Raw genomic sequence first — 18,764 nt, forward strand, 5'->3', positions numbered from 1 at the left:
ACCGCTATGAAAAAAGCCTCCACAGAGAGGATGTACTTAATGGAAAAACTCCTCCGATTTATCGGCAACAAGGAGGCGTGGTTACAGACAGGCACAGAGCCGATAATGGCGCCTCTCTGTCCAAACGAAGAAGAAGGCGGGGCTTGCTAAGCCACACAGGTCCTAATAGTAACACACATGTCGGAACAAAAATGAAGCGCACCTTAACCCCGTGCCTCATCATCCGACCCTTTCTGTCAACCGGCATATTGGAAGAAAAAAAAAAAAGGCACACAGTGTTACTGGCCAAAAAAACTTACTTAGGGACCATAATCCGGCTACAATATATTGAATAAGTCCTGAAGCCCATAAAAAGCGTTGCTCAATACATTCACTAAAGAACATGCTAACACTATTTGTAACCCACATATCAGCAGGTGTCTGTCTAGCAATAAAAACCATAACAGACTAAACAGTTAGCTATCTAGAAACAAAAGCTAACAAGAGTATATATATAGATTCACCCAGGAATCCTTATAAACCCTTAATGAACTCAACTAATCAGGGTATAATTAACCCCTAGTCACCAATGTCTGCGTCCTGCCTTAAAATATCTTTCCCAAGGATATAAAATGTCCCAGAATAATGCAGCCATTTCTTTAAAAGTGCAAGTCCCCAAACAAAAGAAGACTGAGCACTTACCTGCATCTAGCCGTCCGGCAGGAGGACAGCTCACCCGGCTTGAGAGGATGCCGCTCCTCACAGAGACCTGTGAAACAAGGAAAGACAGAGTAAACTTACTTAGGCTTTCTATACCAGGGCAGCAGAGTGTTAGGAAAACGCAGCAAGGCCCACCTTACAAGTTCCTAACTGCTTTAAAGCCACCACTGCACTACTGAAGAGACGAACGTGGAGCAGAGCTAATCCCAGCTTGACAGGGAAGACCAGAGCAAGCTTGCCCTGTCTTTAAAACATAAAAATCTTGATAGAAGAATCTTTATCACACACCTAATTACTTCACCTCTTCCTCGCACTAGAGGCAAAGAGGAATGACTGGGGTTTGTGGGAAGGGAAGTAATACTTAACAGCTTTGCTGTGGTGCTCTTTGCCTCCTCCTGCTGTCCAGGAGTGATATTCCCAACAGTAAGTTGTTCTGCCCCAAGAAAAGAAATCTAAGGGTAAATTTAAAGCTCCCCATCATTTTCGTTCCTTTCATCAGAATAGAGAACAGAAAACCACTCCTTCCCCTAAGGCTTCTGGCTCTAATTGGAGACCATCTCCAAAATGGAATAAATCGAAGCCTTATAAGAAACCAAATTCTGCCCCTAAACCTACATGAAGGTGCGGCCCTCAAGCCAGTTCTTCTGGTAGGGGGCAACTAAAGCTATTTTAAAGAGTTTGGACAGACCTTTGTCCAAAATCAGTGGATTCAAAATATAATTTCTCAGGGGTATTGAATAGAATTCAGAATAAGACCTCCTTTGGGAAGATTCTTTCTTGCCAATGTACTAAAAAACACAGTAAAAGCTCAAGCCTTTCTGAAATGTGTTTCAGATCTAGAACTTTCAGGAGTAATTATCCCAGTTCCACAGCAGGAACAAGGATTGGGTTTTTATTCAAATCTGATTATTGTACCAAAGAAGGAAAATTCTTTCAGACCAATTTTGGATCTGAAAATTTGAAATCGTTTTGTAAAAGTCCCAACTTTCAAGATGGTGACTATAAGGACTATTCTGCCTTTTGTTCAGCAAGGTCACTTCATGTCCACAATAGACTTACAGGACGCTTACCTTCACATCGATTTCTGAGATTCTCTTTTCTAAACAAGCATTACCAATTTGTCGCTTTTCCGTTTGGCCTTGCAACAGCACCAAGAATTTTCTAAATAGTTCTAGGTACCCTTCTATCTGTAATCAGAGAGCAGGGTATTGTGTTGTTTCCTTATTTGGACCATATCTTGGTACTACCTCAATCTTTTCATTTAGCAGTATCTTACACAAAACAATTTCTGTTGTTTCTTTAAAGACATGTTTGGAGGATCAATTTACCAAAGAGTATCTTGTTTCCTCAGACAAAGTTACCTTTTTAGGTTTCCAGATAGATTCAGTGTCCATGACTCTATCCCTAACAGAAAAGAGACGTTTGAGATTGGTTTCAGCTTGTCTAAACCTTCAGTCTCATATCATTTCCTTCAGTGGCTATGTGCATGGAAGTTTTAGGTCTCATGTTTGCAGCATCGGGCGCGATTCCTTTTACTTGTTTTCATATGAGACCTCTACAGCTTTGCATGTTGCACCAATAGTGCAGAGATTATACTCGGATATCACAACTGATATACTTAAATCCCAACAATCACCTTATTGTTCAAGGGGCCTCCTTTGTTCGTCCTATCTGGACTGTGATCACAACAGATGCAAGTTTAACAGGTTGGGTAGCTCTCTGTGGGTCTCTGACAGCACAAGGAGTTTTTCTTTAAAAATACCAAACAAAGAGAGGCGCCCAAATGTGTGTATCAATAGCGTCAATTCGGCAAATACAGTTGTTAATCTAAGCACAGGGTACTCACACTCTTGACGAGCACACCTATGTGCTTGTGGAAGCAGGCTGGTTATCAGAGCTAACCCACTGGCTCTCTCCAGTCTTTTTCTCTCTCCCCACTCTGGTTGTCTGGTAGTGACAGGCTTGCTCAATGAGGATGTGAGGCGATGGTGCTAAAAACAGGATACTTTATTACAAAGCACAGGAAACAACATGCCTTATACAACAATCCTCTTGGGCGAGCACATATATATAGAAGTTCTGTTTTATATATATGTACTCGCCCCAAGAGGATTGTTGTATAAGGCATGTTGTTTCCTGTGCTTTGTAATAAAGTATCCTGTTTTTAACACCATCGCCTCACATCCTCATTGAGCGAGCCTGTCACTACCAGACAACCAGAGTGGGGAGAGAGAGAAAAAGACCGGAGAGAGCCAGCTGGTTAGCTCTGATAACCAGCCTGCTTCCACAAGCACATAGGTGTGCTCGTCAAGAGTGTGAGTACCCTGTGCTTAGATTAACAACTGTATTTGCCGAATTGACGCTATTGATACACACATTTGGGCGCCTCTCTTTGTTTGGTATTTTTATAGAAAAGCTGTCCTGTCGTGGAAGAAGGGAGAGTGCTGCCTGATAGACTTTTTGTGTGCTATTTCTGATGTTGGGATTTCAAGCATATACATCATTTACCATACTGTTCCACTGAAGACAGGATAAGAATTGGGGACATTGAATTTTATATCAGATTGTATATATTTTAAATGAGGATCCACTATCCGTTTTACATTTATTGCGGTCATTAGTTTTATAACACATTTTATCAGCACAGTGTGATGAGTTTGGTTTTAACTATGTTTGTATATGCATTCATTTGGTAGAGTACTAGCGCCCTCTGGTGATTGAATTCACATTATTTAGCACAAGGAGTTTGGAATCCTTGAGGGGCGAGGTTACCAATCAATATTAGAACTCCATGCTAGTTTCAGAGCTCTTCAGGCTTGGCCTCTATTAAAGAGAGATCCGTATATTCGGTTTCAAACAGACAACAGTGGCATATGTCAATCATCAAGAGGGGACCCGTCCCCTAGCAATGAAAGAAGTGTCTCTAATACTTTCTTGGACAGAATCCAACTCTTGTCTAATCTCTGCGATTCATATACCAGGTGTAGACAGTTGGGAAGTGGATTATCTCAGCCGTCAGATTCTACATCCGGGGGAGTGGTCTCTCTATCCAGATGTGTTCTATCAGATTGTGCAGATGTAGGGTTTTCTAGACACAGATCTGATGACCTCTCGTCTAAACAAGAAAATTCCCATATACCTCTCCAGGTCCAGGGATCCTCAGGCGGAATTGATGGATGCTTTAACAGTTCCATGGTTTTATCAACCTGCTTACATTTTTCCACCTCTGGTTCTTCCAAGACTGATCTCAAAGATCATAATGGAACAATCTTATGTGTTTCTGATAGCACCAGCATGCCCTCACAGGTTCTAATATGTGGACCTTGTCCGAATGTCCAGTTGCACCCTTGGTCATTTCCTCTAAGGCCCGTTTTACCATCCGGATCTCAAATCTCTAAATTTGAAGGCATGGAATTGAAAGCTTAGTCCTTATTCATAGAGGTTTCTCTGACTCTGTGATTTACAATATGATACAGGCTCGTAAGCATGTTTCATGGAAAATATATCACAAGGTTTGGAAAACCTATATTTCATGGTGTTCCACTCATGATTATTCTTGGCATTCTTTTAGAATTCCTAGGATTCTACAGTTTCTTCAGGATGGTTTGGATAAAGGTTTGTCTGCCAATACTTTGAAAGGACAAATCTCTGCTCTTTTCTGTTTTATTTTACAGAAAGATTGCTAATCTATTTCTCCTCCTTGGAGTCTAACTTTGGTATTAAAGACTTTGCAGGCTCCTCCTTTTGAGCCTATGCATTATTTGGACATTAAACTACTTTCTTGGAAAGGGTTGTTTCTTTTGGCTATCTCTTCTGCTAGAAGAGTTTCTGAATTATCTGCTCTCTTGCGAGTCTCCTTATCTGATTTGCCATCAAGATAAAGCTGTTTTGGGACTTTGTTTAAATTTCTGCCTAAAGTTGTGAATGCTAAGAATACTCTTGAATGGTCTTTACATTATTTGGATTTGGTAAGAGCTTTGAAATATGTTGAGGCTACTAAAGATTTCAGAAAGACTTCTAGTCTATTTGTTATTTTTTATGGTTCCAGAAAAGTTTAGAAAGCCTCCGCTATTTCTTTGGCATCATGATTGAAACTTCTGATTCACAAAGTTTATTTGGAGGCGGGGCAGTCTCTGCCTCAGAGAATAACCGATCAATCTACAAGATCAATTGCTATATCTTGGGCTTTCAATAATGAAGGTTCAGTTGATCAATTCTGCAAAGCAGCCACTTGGTCTTCTTTGCATACATTTACTACATTTTACCATTTTTATGTTTTTGCTTCTTCAGAAGCAGCTTTTGGTAGAAAGGTTCTTCAGGCAGCTGTCTCAGTTTGATTCTAGTGCCTATGATTTAAGTTTTTTGAATTTTTAAGAAAAAACTTAACTTAATTCATTTTTTGGATTTAATTTCTCAGCCGAAATAGCTGTTTTTTATTGTATCCCTCCCTCTATAGTTACTCGTGGACTTCCACATCATGGGTATTATATCCCATCAGTAACTAGCTAATGGACTCTCGCCACCTATATGAAAGAAAACATTTTTTTTTTTTAATAAAGCACATTATTTATCCTTTTTTTATGGTTTTACTCCTTATACACCTCACTAACTTGGCTATACGTTAAACTGAGGTATGAGTGAGGTAGGAGGTGGAGGTGTATTTATAGGCAGGTTTGGCAAACTTTGCCCCCTCCTGGTTGGAATATATATCCCATTAGTAACTAGCTTGTGAACTCTCACCACCATGAAAGAAATTAATTTATCAGGTAAGTTCTTATATAAATTATGTTTTTTGGCAATTAAATTTTGTTTTCATGTGCCCACTCCAAAATGACTCATTTCTGAATTTTTGGTAGTCTTCTATGTTTTACACTAATTTGTCAGCCCTGAGATACCACATACAGAAGAGGACAGTAATTTCAATTTTATGATTCAAATAGAGAATGCAATTTTAAACAACTTTCCAAATAACTTTTATCACCAATTTCGCTTTGTTCTCATGGTATTCTTAGTTGAAATCTAAACCTAGGAGGTTCATATGCTAATTTCTTAGACCTTGAAGGCCATCTCTAATTTGTCAGTTTTTCACCTCTAGAGGTTGTTAGTTCATGTGTTTCATATAAATAACATTGAGCTTACGCACGTGAAGTTACCTAGGAGTAAGCACTGATTGGCCAAAATGCAAGTCTGTCAAAAGAAATGAAATAAGGAGGCAGTTTGCAGAGGCTTAGATCGAAGATAATCACAGAGGTAAAAAGTGTATTATTATAACTGAGTTGGTTATGCAAAACTGGGGAATGGGTAATAAAGGGATTATCTATCTTTATAAATAACAAAAATTATAGTGTTTACAGTCTCTTTAAATGAGATGATCTCCAAAGAATCCCCTCTTTAAGATATTCTGGAGTGTATTCAATGCTTGAAGACGGCAAATGTCTTTGTCATGCAGTGTTTCATATACTTTGCATCAGTGCAAAGAATACGGCCTTAGCTTTTCTGTGCCGAAGGGCTCTTTGGCTAAAATCTTAGCCCGCAGACTTGGTTTGTAAGTCCAGGTTATTAACTCTTGCCTGGACCTGTTTGATCCTCAGACTCCATTATTTCAACAGTCATGGGTGGAAAGCGTTCTTTTTCCAATAGCAGGAAGAGTCCATTAATTAATTACCATTGGGAAATTCAACACCTGGTCACCAGGAGGAGGAAAAGACACCCCAAAGCATTAAGTATCCCTCCCACTTCCCATACTCCCCCAGTCATTCTTTGCCTAATAAACTTTGAGGTTGGCGAAGAAAGTGCTCTGAAGAATCATGGAATTTAAGTCCTTTAATGGGTAGTTTCCCTGCAAGATAGGAGTGGGGTTGTTCTGTAGCCATGTAATCCTCTTAGTAAGAGCATTGGTGAATTTTAGCGCTGGATGTTGCAAGAAATCTTCTTTAGCCTCCCAGTATACCTTGCCAACACCCCACCTGATCGGAATGGCAGATTAATACCAGAGATTCAAGCCTATCTGTTTGGGGTGCAGTATTGGAGGGATTAAGGGCTCAGGGAATCTGGTTTTCCCAAAAGGCCATTCAGCCAATCAATATTCTGGAACTCAGAGCTATCTTTAGAGCTCTCCAAACATGACCTAAACTAGCTGCTCTTCCATTCATTCACTTTCAATCGGCCATCGCAACTGTGGCCTTTATAAATCATCAGAGGGTACCCGAAGTTCTTTGCTGATGGAGGAAATCTCCCATACTTTTAGTTTGAAGATACAGCAGCACTAAAGCAAAGAGTCTCCAGGGCAATAGAAGTTAAAAGCAAAAAAACTTTTATTGAAACATGATTAAAAAGTACAGCTCCAGACTCCCAGGGAGTCTGGAGCTGTACTTTTTAATCATGTTTCAATAAAAGTTTTTTTGCTTTTAACTTCTATTGCCCGGGAGACTCTTTGCTTTAGTGCTGCTGTATCTTCAAACTTGGACTACTTTTCAGCACACCGGCTGTGCATTACAGCAAGCACCCCTGTTCCTGTTTGCTTACCTGCCTGGATCACTCCGCCCCAGCACGCTCTCCACGCTGGGTTTACCGTGTCTGCAGCGGCTTGGTCTGTGTGTGTTGTAAATCTCTCTTATCCTGCATTGGGCAGAGTCTCATCAGTGCACCATCTCTGCTATTCACATCCCAGGTGTGGACAATTGGGAAGCAGATTATCTGAGTCACTAGACCGTTCATCCGGGGAAATGGTCACTCAGACAATTTGGCTGGTGGATCTCTTGGGATAGCCAGAGATAGACTTGATGACTTCCCAAATTAATCACAAACTTCCAAGTTACAGCTTGTATTCCTTCCAAGAGTAGTAGCTTGTCTAAACTAGGAGAAGACCCCTGCCATTCTCATAGCTCCTGCAGGACCTGGTATGCAGACCAGGTAGGCATTTCTAGTGCCGCCCCTTGGCATCTTCCTCTTCATCCGGACTTGCTGGTACAAGGTCAGTTCTTTCATCAAAATCTTCAGTCTCTCAGTTTAACTGCTTGGAGATTGAATGGTTGATTCTTTCTCAGAGGGGTTTTTCTGATTCAGTGATTGAGACTTTGATTCAAGCTTGTAAGCCTGTTACAAGAAAGATTTAGCAAAAGATGTGAAAGATCTATCTTGGTGTCCCATGAGAGGCTATTTGTGGCAGTCAGTAAGGATCCCATCGTGTTTTTTAGATTTTTCATCTAGTTCGATTAAAGGTCAGATTTCAGTTTTTTCTGTACTGTTACACAGGATATTAGCTTGGTTGCCTGACATACAAACTTTTGTTTAGGCGCTTGTTTGATTAGACCAATGATTCATTTTCCATCTCCTCCTTGGAGCCTTAATCTGGTGTTGAGGGTTCTTCAGTATTCTTCTTTTGAGCCTATACATAGTCTTGACATCAAGTTAATCTATGGAAAGGTTCTTTTTATGTTAGCAATCTTTTCAGCCAGAAGGGTTTTAGAACTTTCAACTTTATCCATTGATTTTTGTTTCACCAATATAAGCCTGTGTTTTTGCCTTAGCTGAGGCTGCTTTTGGAAGAAAGGTTCTGCATGCAGTGATACCTGGGAAAGAGCATATTCAATAGAGGCCTTTCCATTCATACACCTTTTCATATACTATATATTTTTTGAACCCTCTTTTTATTCATATTAATTTAATATGTTTTTATTAGAGGGTGTTTATAGAAGTGTTAACTGTATTTCTCTTGTTAAGTGTATCCAGTCCACGGATCATCCATTACTTATGGGATATTCTCCTTCCCAACAGGAAGTTGCAAGAGGATCACCCCAGCAGAGCTGCTATATAGCTCCTCCCCTAACTGCCATATCCAGTCATTCTCTTGCAACCCTCAACATAGATGGAGGTTGTGAGAGGAGTGTGGTGTTTTATACTTAATTCTTCAATCAAAAGTTTGTTATTTTTAAATGGCACCGGAGTGTGCTGTTTTTTTTCTCAGGCAGTATTTGGAAGAAGAATCTGCCTGCGTTTTCTATGATCTTAGCAGAAGTAACTAAGATCCACTGGCTGTTCTCACACATTCTGAGGAGTGGTGTAACTTCAGAAAGGGAATGGCGTGCGGGGTCTCCTGCAACTAAGGTATGTGCAGTAAAATATTTTTCTAAGGAATGAAATTGACTAAGAAAATACTGCTGATACCGAAGTAATGTAAGTAAAGCCTTAAATGCAGCGAAAGCGACTGGTATCAGGCTTATTACTGTATGTGCAGTAAAATAATTTTCTAAGGAATGGAATTTGACTAAGAAAATGCTGCTAATACTGCAGTAATGTAGTAAAGCCTTAAATGCAGTAGAAGCGACTGGTATCAGGCTTATCAATAGAGATACATACTCTTTAAAAAAAAATACAGGGGGACTTCCGGGCAGCGGCCATCTTAATGGTCGCACTGAGCTTCAGCTCCTGGCTCATCCACCACTTCTTACTCAATTTCAGCTGAAATATTGGCGACAAGCTACTTAATAAGGTGGAGAAACTTGACTGAAGGCACTCTGACCCATTAATTAGGGTTTTGGTTTGTGGTGCGGCTTCCTAGCCCTCAGTACCGGACCTTTTCTTTTGAGGCCTTCCCCTATATTTGAAGCCTCATTTGTCCTCACCACTGCCGCACCTATTGTGTGGCCAATGCCCTAATGTGGCAAACAAAGGAGAAGCAAAAACTACAGCACAACTAAAGTGTACAATACCGCGGATCAGATGGCAATCCAGGAGGATCTCCTGGTTGGCGTCCTCAGCTCCCTGCTGCAGCAACAACTTGAACGCATCACTGAGGCCATTTACCAGGCATATAAAATACCTAATCCTGATAATATTTGCCGGTTTACAGACCTAGAAAACACTGCAGAAGAGCAGGAGAATTACCAAGAAGATGCTTACCCATTTGCCGATATGGTGACGGCTCCATGTGGATACCCTGGGGGGTCATCAGGCCTGGTGGTAGCGGAACCCAAGCCTACTTTACAGGAGCTGGAGAGCAGACAAGGTTTAATGGTGAAAGAGGTGTATGGGCGATTGCCGAACATGGTCCACTATGTTCCGCCTCCTTCCCTGGATACACTGCAAGAGATTTCACCAGACGGTGCAACCGGAGATATTACTCTGTTAAATGCTATACCCTCAGCTGGGAATGTAGACATCGTAGTTTGGTACAGCGATGCACCTGTTTCCTGTTGGCCTGTTGATTTTCTGAAGGAGATTGCCAATAACTTATACCTGACATTGGCTAAAGCTCCAGCTAACACATGCAGTGTGCAACTAGACCGCTCACTGAAGCCCATTGATTGGAATCTGCATTATCTCAATTTGGGGCGCAATACCCAGGTCAGTGCTTCCTTAGATGCGAGACACGGAGTGGGGTAAAAAACTGTACCTAGTAAACCAGGACTTTTATTTGGGTCACAGGATTAAAAATGCTGAGATTGGGAAAACTGTAGCATTTAGATATTACTTTCAACGGCACCTTCACACGTATTGTCATGGACAAACAAACTATTGAGTCCATGAGAATTTTGTTAATCCGAAGTTCTATTAATAGTCTTAGTCTGTTTTATTCACTTGGCCACCGGACTTGGTTGCATCCGACCAGAACAGTTGGAGTAGACTAACCGGCATATCCACTTGTCTGTTCGAGAAGGAACATTTCTCTTCTTACTTCCAGACTAAAGGTTTTCTCTTATGCTGTAAGGTTGTATCCTATACTGGCTGGGATAATATATTATGTATTTTTTTATTTTTTATTCATGTTTAAATATCAGCAGTTTCTTTTGCTAATGTCTGTTGTAGGTGCTAATTATGTTCCGTTTTTTATATAGTGAAAATGTCTTGCAACATTTTAGATTGGTAGCATTATCAAGTTACACAGCAAGTAGATTTTTACTTTACTGAAACTCATATGGCAGAAGTTGTGTGTTCTACTCCCAAACAAGGTCAGAACTCTTCTTTTTTTGTTAAGCTGTTACAGCCAATTTTCTGCACACTACATTTAGCTGGCACATTGTATTCCTAAATTATTTCCCCTCCTCACACTAGGATCTGTTGCCGTGCTGCTAGCTGCCGAAGCAGCGGGAGCTTCAAAAGATTTATTTGCGAGGGCTTCTCTCCTTATCTTTACTACAACACAGAAAACATCTGTTCTTAATCACTTCTGTGCCATTTTAACCCTTGTTTTATATTTTCCATGTTGATCTTTGAACTCTTAGTTCAGCGGCAGCCTGCAGATTTATGTGCCAGAGAATTAACCCTTATCTGTAGTGCATGTATCCCCCTTTAAACATATATGCTGCAATCTTTAATAACTTGTCAACAGTTTATATAACTCCTGGATGTTTGGAGAAGACACTTCATTAAACTTTACCACTACATTCACATGCCATGGACTGGTTAGATAAGGGATATAAAAATGAGATGGCACTTTGCCGCAGTGGTATTGGTTATTTAGGATTGTTGAGCCCAGGTAGAGGTTTCTTGGTATAAGTTAATATTATACCCAAATAATACATTTTTATATTCACTTTATATAGCAATGATGTGAAACTGCAGACAATGTTATACCATATGTTTTAGCTGTAAAATTCAAACTATTCGTGGATATGTATGTCACCCAGGTTCCAGTTATAAGTTTGTTCATAAGTTATTGAGATATTTCTGTGATACTTAGCTCACTAAATTTAATAGTTTTCCCCCAACTGAGTTCTGCCTATCAGCCTGACCATTCTGCATTAGAGCACTCTTTCCTAACCAGTTCAGTGTATATAGGTGTATTAAGTGGAAATTGCAATTGTTTTATAGTAGCTACATAGCGAGCAGTGGATTTACATATGCTCTGGTCTAACTTACTCTAATGACCAGGATCACTTCTTTAATTTTATTGTGGACTTATGGTACATATAGCTCCACAAATAGCCTCACTGCAAGATTGTGCCTCATCACTATGGTGAATTGCATAGGATTTAGAGTAGCCTCTAGGGTTAATTATATCTTTATATTCCTATATAAGCTCCATATTATATGTCTGCTTGCTCCATAGTATATTATATGTGTTACACTATAGGCTTATCTATACCATAGCTTTAGTATAAGAAGTTATCTGTATACCAGATGGTTATATGTAGGTAAGAGTGCCTCCTGCTCTATGCTCTGTCTTGCTATTTCCTATATAGAAAGCCCAAAAGTGACCCCATCATACTACTCAACTATGCTGTACACATGACTTATATCAGCCCTTAAGTGGCTCTATTTCATGATAGTCTACCTCCTCTACCTTTCATGAAAATGTATAGGTCCAAGAGTGGCCACTATATTAACAGGAGGATGTTAAATACTAAAATAGAGGTTTCAGTAGATTCTCTTTACATTTTTTTTTCTCTACAAGAATTTTTCTATGTACAAAAGTGACGTTCAGATAATTATGTTTTCCTCCATCTTTCAGCACCCAAATGCTCAGGTTCAAGAGTGACCTTAGACTTCTATGAGGATATCTTAATCAAATTTAGAGGTTTCTGCTTTTTCATTATATAACAATATGTGGTGTTTAAAGAAACCTTGTAAATGTATGTTATTTTTGTATTACATATGGTATGCAAGACCGTACTTATTGTCTTCAAGAAATAATTGTTTGTAGAAAAAAATGTTTTAACCTCAATAAAAAAAAAAAAAAAAGTTAAAAAAAATACAGTATGTTTAAAACGTTTGCTGGCATGTTTAATCGTTTTTTGAGGTACATTGGTGATAAAACTTATTGGGGCATATTTTTTTTCACATGGCTGACTTATTTTCTGCATAGAAACAGTTAACTGAGGCTTCCCACTGTTGTAATAATGAGTGGGAGGGGCCTATTTTAGCGCTTTTTTGCGCAGTTAAAATTACAAAATGAATCATCCAGATTCCCTCAGCAGTCCCATGAATACTACAGGACATCTCTAAAGGGCTAAAAAGACTTCCAAAATCGTTTATAGGGAAGGTAATCCACAGCTCAGCTGTGGCAGTTTTGTTGTGTCTGTTAAAAAAACGTCTATGTCATTTTTTTGATCTGTTTATTACATTAAGGGGTTAATCATCCATTTGCAAGTGGGTGCAATGCTCTGCTGACTTGTTACATACACTGTAAAAATTTTGTTAGTGTAACTGCCTTTTTTCACTGTTATTTCAAATTTTGTCAAAATTTGTTTCTCTTAAAGGCACAGTAACGTTTTTTATATTGCTTGTTAACTTGCTTTAAAGTGTTTTCCAAGCTTGCTAGTTTCATTGCTAGTCTGTACAAACATGTCTGAAACAGAGGATACTTGTTCATTATGTTTAAAAGCCATGGTGGAGCCCCATAGGAGAATGTGTACTAAATGTATTGATTTCACCTTAAACAGTAAAGATCAGTCTTTATCTATAAAATAATCTGTCGAGGGGGAAGTTATGCCGACTAACTCTCCCCTCGTGTCGGACCCTTCGCCTCCCGCTCAAGGGACGCACGCTAATATGGCGCCAAGTACATCAGGGACGCCCATAGCGATTACTTTGCAGGACATGGCTGCAATCATGAATAATACCCTGTCAGAGGTATTATCCAGATTGCCTGAATTGAGAGGCAAGCGCGACAGCTCTGGGGTTAGACGAGATACAGAGCGCGTAGATGCTGTAGAGCCATGTCTGATACTGCGTCACAATATGCAGAACCTGAGGACGGAGAGCTTCAGTCTGTGGGTGACGTCTCTGATTCGGGGAGACCTGATTCAGAGTTTTCTAATTCTAAATTTAAGCTTGAGAACCTCTGTGTATTGCTTGGGGAGGTATTAGCTGCTCTGAATGACTGTGACACAATTGCAGTGCCAGAGAGATTGTGTAGGCTGGATAAATACTATGCAGTGCCGGTGAGTACTGATGTTTTTCCAATACCTAAAAGGCTTACAGAAATTATTAGTAAGGAATGGGATAGGCCCGGTGTGTCCTTTTCCCCACCTCCTATATTTAGAAAAATGTTTCCAATAGATGCCACTACACGGGACTTATGGCAGACTGTCCCTAAGGTGGAGGGAGCAGTTTCTACTTTAGCAAAGCGTACCACTATCCCGGTTGAGGACAGTTGTGCTTTTTCAGATCCAATGGATAAAAAATTAGAGGGTTACCTTAAGAAAATGTTTATTCAACAAGGTTTTATTTTACAGCCACTTGCATGCATTGCGCCTGTCACTGCTGCGGCGGCATTCTGGTTTGAGGCCCTGGAAGAGGCCATCCATACACCTCCGTTGACTGAAATTGTTGACAAGCTTAGAACTCTTAAGCTAGCTAACTCATTTGTTTCTGATGCCATTGTTCATTTGACTAAACTAATGGCTAAGAATTCAGGATTCGCCATCCAGGCACGGAGGGCGCTATGGCTCAAATCCTGGTCAGCTGATGTGACTTCAAAGTCTAAATTACTCAACATTCCTTTCAAGGGGCAGACCTTATTCGGTCCTGGTTTGAAAGAAATTATTGCTGACATTACTGGAGGTAAGGGTCATACCCTTCCGCAGGACAGGGCCAAATCAAAGGCCAAACAGTCTAATTTTCGTGCCTTTCGAAATTCCAAGGCAGGTGCAGCATCAACTTCCTCCGCTTCAAGACAAGAGGAACTTTAGCTCAATCTAAGCAGGCCTGGAAACCTAACCAGTCCGGGAACAAAGGCAAGCAGGCCAGAAAGCCTGCTACTGCCTCTAAGACAGCATGAAGGAACGGCCCCCTTCCCGGCGACGGATCTAGTAGGGGGCAGACTTTTTCTCTGCGCCCAGGCATGGGCAAGAGATGTTCAGGATCCCTGGGCGTTGGAGATCATATCTCAGGGATATCTTCTGGACTTCAAAGCTTCCCCTCCACAAGGGAGATTTCATCTTTCAAGGTTATCTGCAAATCAGATAAAGAAAGAGGCATTCCTACGCTGTGTGCAAGACCTCCTAGTAATGGGAGTGATCCATCCAGTTCCGCGGACGGAACAAGGACAGGGTTTTTATTCAAATCTGTTTGTGGTTCCCAAAAAAGAGGGAACCGTCAGACCAATTTTGGATCTAAAGATCTTAAACAAATTCCTCCGAGTTCCAGCTTTCAAAATGGAAACTATTCGGACCATCCTACCCATGATCCAAGAGGGTCAGTACATGACCACAGTGGACTTAAAGGATGCCTACCTTCACATACCGATTCACAAAGATCATCATCGGTTCCTAAGGTTTGCCTTTCTAGACAGGCATTACCAATTTGTAGCTCTTCCCTTCGGGTTGGCTATAGCCCCGAGAATCTTTACGAAGGTTCTGGGCTCACTTCTGGCGGTTCTAAGACCGCGAGGCATAGCGGTGACTCCGTATCTAGACGACAAGCCTTCAAATTGCCAAGTCTCATTCAGAGATAGTTCTGACATTTCTGAGATTGCACGGGTGGAAAGTGAACAAGGAAAAGAGTTCTCTATCCCCACTCACAAGAGTCTCCTTCTTAGGGACTCTTATAGATTCTGTAGAGATGAAAATTTACCTGACGGTGTCCAGGTTATCAAGGCTTCTAAATGCTTGCTGTATTCTTCATTCTATTCCGCGCCCTTTTGTGGCTCAATGTATGGAGGTGATCGGCTTAATGGTAGCGGCAATTTGCGCGCCTACATCTCAGACTGCTGCAATTATGCATGCTAAGTCAGTGGAATGGGGATTACACAGATTTGTCCCCTCTGCTAAATCTGGATCTAGAGACCAGAGATTCTCTTCTCTTCTCTGGTGGTTGTCTCGGGTCCACTTGTCCAAGGGTATGACCTTTCGCAGGTCAGATTGGAAGATGCCAGCCTTCTACGTTGGGGTGCAGTCTGGAACTCCCTGAAGGCACAGGGATCGTGGACTCAGGAGGAGAAACTCCTTCCGATAAATATTCTGGAGTTAAGAGCAATATTCAATGCTCTTCTGGCTTGGCCTCAGTTAGCAACACTGAGGTTCATCAGATTTCAGTCGGACAATATCACGACTGTGGCTTACATCAACCATCAAGGGGGAACCAGGAGTTCCCTAGTGATGATAGAAGTCTCAAAAATAATTCGCTGGGCAGAGACTCACTCTTGCCACCTGTCAGCAATCCATATCCCAGGCGTGGAGAACTGGGAGGCGGATTTTCTAAGTCGTCAGACTTTTCACCCGGGGGAGTGGGAACTCCATCCGGAGGTGTTTGCTCAGTTGATTCATTGTTGGGGCAAACCTGAGTTGGATCTCATGGCGTCTCGCCAGAATGCCAAGCTTCCTTGTTACGGATCCAGGTCCAGGGACCCAGAAGCGACGCTGATAGATGCTCTAGCAGCGCCTTGGTTCTTCAACCTGGCTTATGTGTTTCCACCGTTTCCTCTGCTCCCTCGACTGATTGACAAAATCAAACAGGAGAGAGCATCAGTGATTCTAATAGCGCCTGCGTGGCCACGCAGGACCTGGTATGTAGACCCAGTGGACATGTCATCCTTTCCACCATGGACTCTGCCTCTAAGACAGGACCTTATAATACAAGGTCCTTTCAATCATCCAAATCTAATTTCTCTGAGACTGACTGCATGGAGATTGAACGCTTGATTCTATGAAAGCGTGGCTTCTCCGAGTCAGTCACTGATACCTTAATACAGGCACGAAAGCCTGTTACCAGGAAAATCCACCACAAGATATGGCGTACATATCTTTACTGGTGTGAATCCAAGAATTACTCATGGAGTAAGGTTAGGATTCCTAGGATATTATCCTTTCTCCAAGAGGGTTGGACAAAGGGTTATCAGCTAGTTCCTTAAAGGGACAGATTTCTGCTCTGTCTATTCTTTTGCACAAGCGTCTGGCAGAAGTTCCAGACGTCCAGGCATTTTGTCAGGCTTTGGTTAGAATTAAGCCTGTGTTTAAATCTGTTGCTCCCCCATGGAGCTTAAACTTGGTTCTTAAAGTTCTTCAAGGAGTTCCGTTTGAACCCCTTCATTCCATTGATATTAAGCTTTTATCTTGGAAAGTTCTGTTTTGATGGCTATTTCCTCGGCTTGGAGAGTCTCTGAGCTATCTGCCTTACAATGTGATTCTCCTTATCTGATTTTTCATGCAGATAAGGTAGTTCTGCGTACCAAACCTGGGTTTTTACCTAAGGTGGTTTCTAACAAGAATATCAATCAAGAGATTGTTGTTCCATCATTGTGTCCTAATCCTTCTTCAAAGAAGGAACGTCTTTTACATAATCTGGACGTAGTCAGTGCCTTGAAGTTTTACTTACAAGCTACTAAAGATTTTCGTCAAACATCTTTCCTGTTTGTCATTTATTCTGGACAGAAGAGAGGTCAAAAAGCTTCGGCAACCTCTTTTTCCTTTTGGCTTCGGAGTTTTATACGCCTAGCCTATGAGACTGCTGGACAGCAGCCCCCTGAAAGAATTACAGCTCATTCTACTAGAGCTGTGGCTTCCTCCTGGGTCTTTAAAAATGAGGCCTCTGTTGAACAGATTTGCAAGGCCGCGACTTGGTCTTCGCTTCACACTTTTTCAAAATTTTACAAATTTGATACTTTTGCTTCTTCGGAGGCTGTTTTTTGGGAGATAGGTTCTTCAGGCAGTAGTTCCTTCCGCTTAATCCCTGCCTTGTCCCTCCCATCATCCGTGTACTTTAGCTTTGGTATTGGTATCCCATAAGTAATGGATGATCCGTGGACTGGATACACTTAACAAGAGAAAACATAATTTATGCTTACCTGATAAATTTATTTCTCTTGTAGTGTATCCAGTCCACGGCCCGCCCTGTCATTTTAAGGTCTAAAATTTTATTAAACTACAGTCACCACTGCACCCTATGGTTTCTCCTTTCTCTGTTTGTTTCGGTCGAATGACTGGATATGGCAGTTAGGGGAGGAGCTATATAGAAGCTCTGCTGTGGGTGGACTCTTGCAACTTCCTGTTGGGAAGGAGAATATCCCATAAGTAATGGATGATCCGTGGACTGGATACACTACAAGAGAAATAAATTTATCAGGTAAGCATAAATTATGTTTTTATGTTTGGTGCACATTTTTATTTTATCCCTTAGACTTTAAGCAAGCTCTTAAATCGCCTTAAGACTTTGAGCATTAAATATGATTCTGGATATCTGCTCAGGCGATCGCAAGTACTTTCAACTTGTAATATACGCGTACATTAGCACGGTCCTAATATTGTTATATTGTGTCCTCGCTAATGTTAGCTGTCCACTCGTAATCTAGTCCATTATGTTTGAGATTCTTGGGTCATAGGTGAGTGTGCACAATAAATGTGATAATCTGCTAAATAAGTAATATGTGCCCAATAGTAATTTCTAGGTGATCACATGATTGTATGTATGATAAAAGAGATATTGATACATCCCTCAAGCGCTACAAATAACTTTACACATACACGTGTATTCTCACTGTACAGGCCGTATGGATGTGACACCTTCAGATGGCGCAGTGGTTGAGCATGGAGGAGAACCGTATGTGTGTAATCAGGTGAAGACTGAGGAGGATGAATTTCCTAAAAATACGGCTACAGGTGATTAGTGCTTTTTAAGTAAAGGAAAGATTCTGTGCTGGTGACATTTTCTCTCGTGGAAATAATAGTTATATTTTCTCAGATCGCACAGCAGACAGTGTAAGTCTTAGGGCCTCATGTATAAAGGAGCAAGCAGGCAAGCTCAAGCGAACGTGGAATGCCTGCCCCTTCTCTCGCATGACCAATCGCGTGAGAGAAGGGATTGTCAATAACCGAGAGTGAGCGAGCTCGCTGTGATTTTTCCCTCGCCACCTCAGAGGTGGCGTAGAATGTAAGAAGCAGCGTTCTAATGACCGCTGCTTCCTACATTGCAGGAAGCAGGCTCGCATATGCGAACCTGCCCCGCAAGGGCTCCAGAGCAGCTTTTGGTGCTTAGTACATGGAGCCCCTAATCTAAGATTTTTATCAAATACAGTTTTTAGCCACAAAACCCTGTAATAGTTCTCTTAGCTCTTCCCTGTGGCTTCACAGCTGTTGTCAATTTGAGAGAATTGGAAGTTTGGAAAATTGCCATTTATTTGATTATTT

At 41.1% G+C, this 18,764-nt stretch overlaps 1 protein-coding gene across 1 annotated transcript in view; it reads left to right on the forward strand.

Moving 5' to 3' along the window:
• The window catches only part of LOC128657411 (zinc finger protein 154-like), a 148,407-nt gene that overhangs the window by 113,280 nt on the left and 16,363 nt on the right, over window positions 1-18,764 (forward strand). The window contains exon 7 of the mRNA XM_053711751.1: window positions 18,123-18,236. Coding sequence (XP_053567726.1) covers window positions 18,123-18,236 — 114 coding nt within the window. The remainder of the gene's footprint in view (window positions 1-18,122; window positions 18,237-18,764) is intronic.

This window comes from Bombina bombina, chromosome 4 (assembly GCF_027579735.1).
Source record: "Bombina bombina isolate aBomBom1 chromosome 4, aBomBom1.pri, whole genome shotgun sequence".
NCBI classification, from domain to species: domain Eukaryota; kingdom Metazoa; phylum Chordata; class Amphibia; order Anura; family Bombinatoridae; genus Bombina; species Bombina bombina.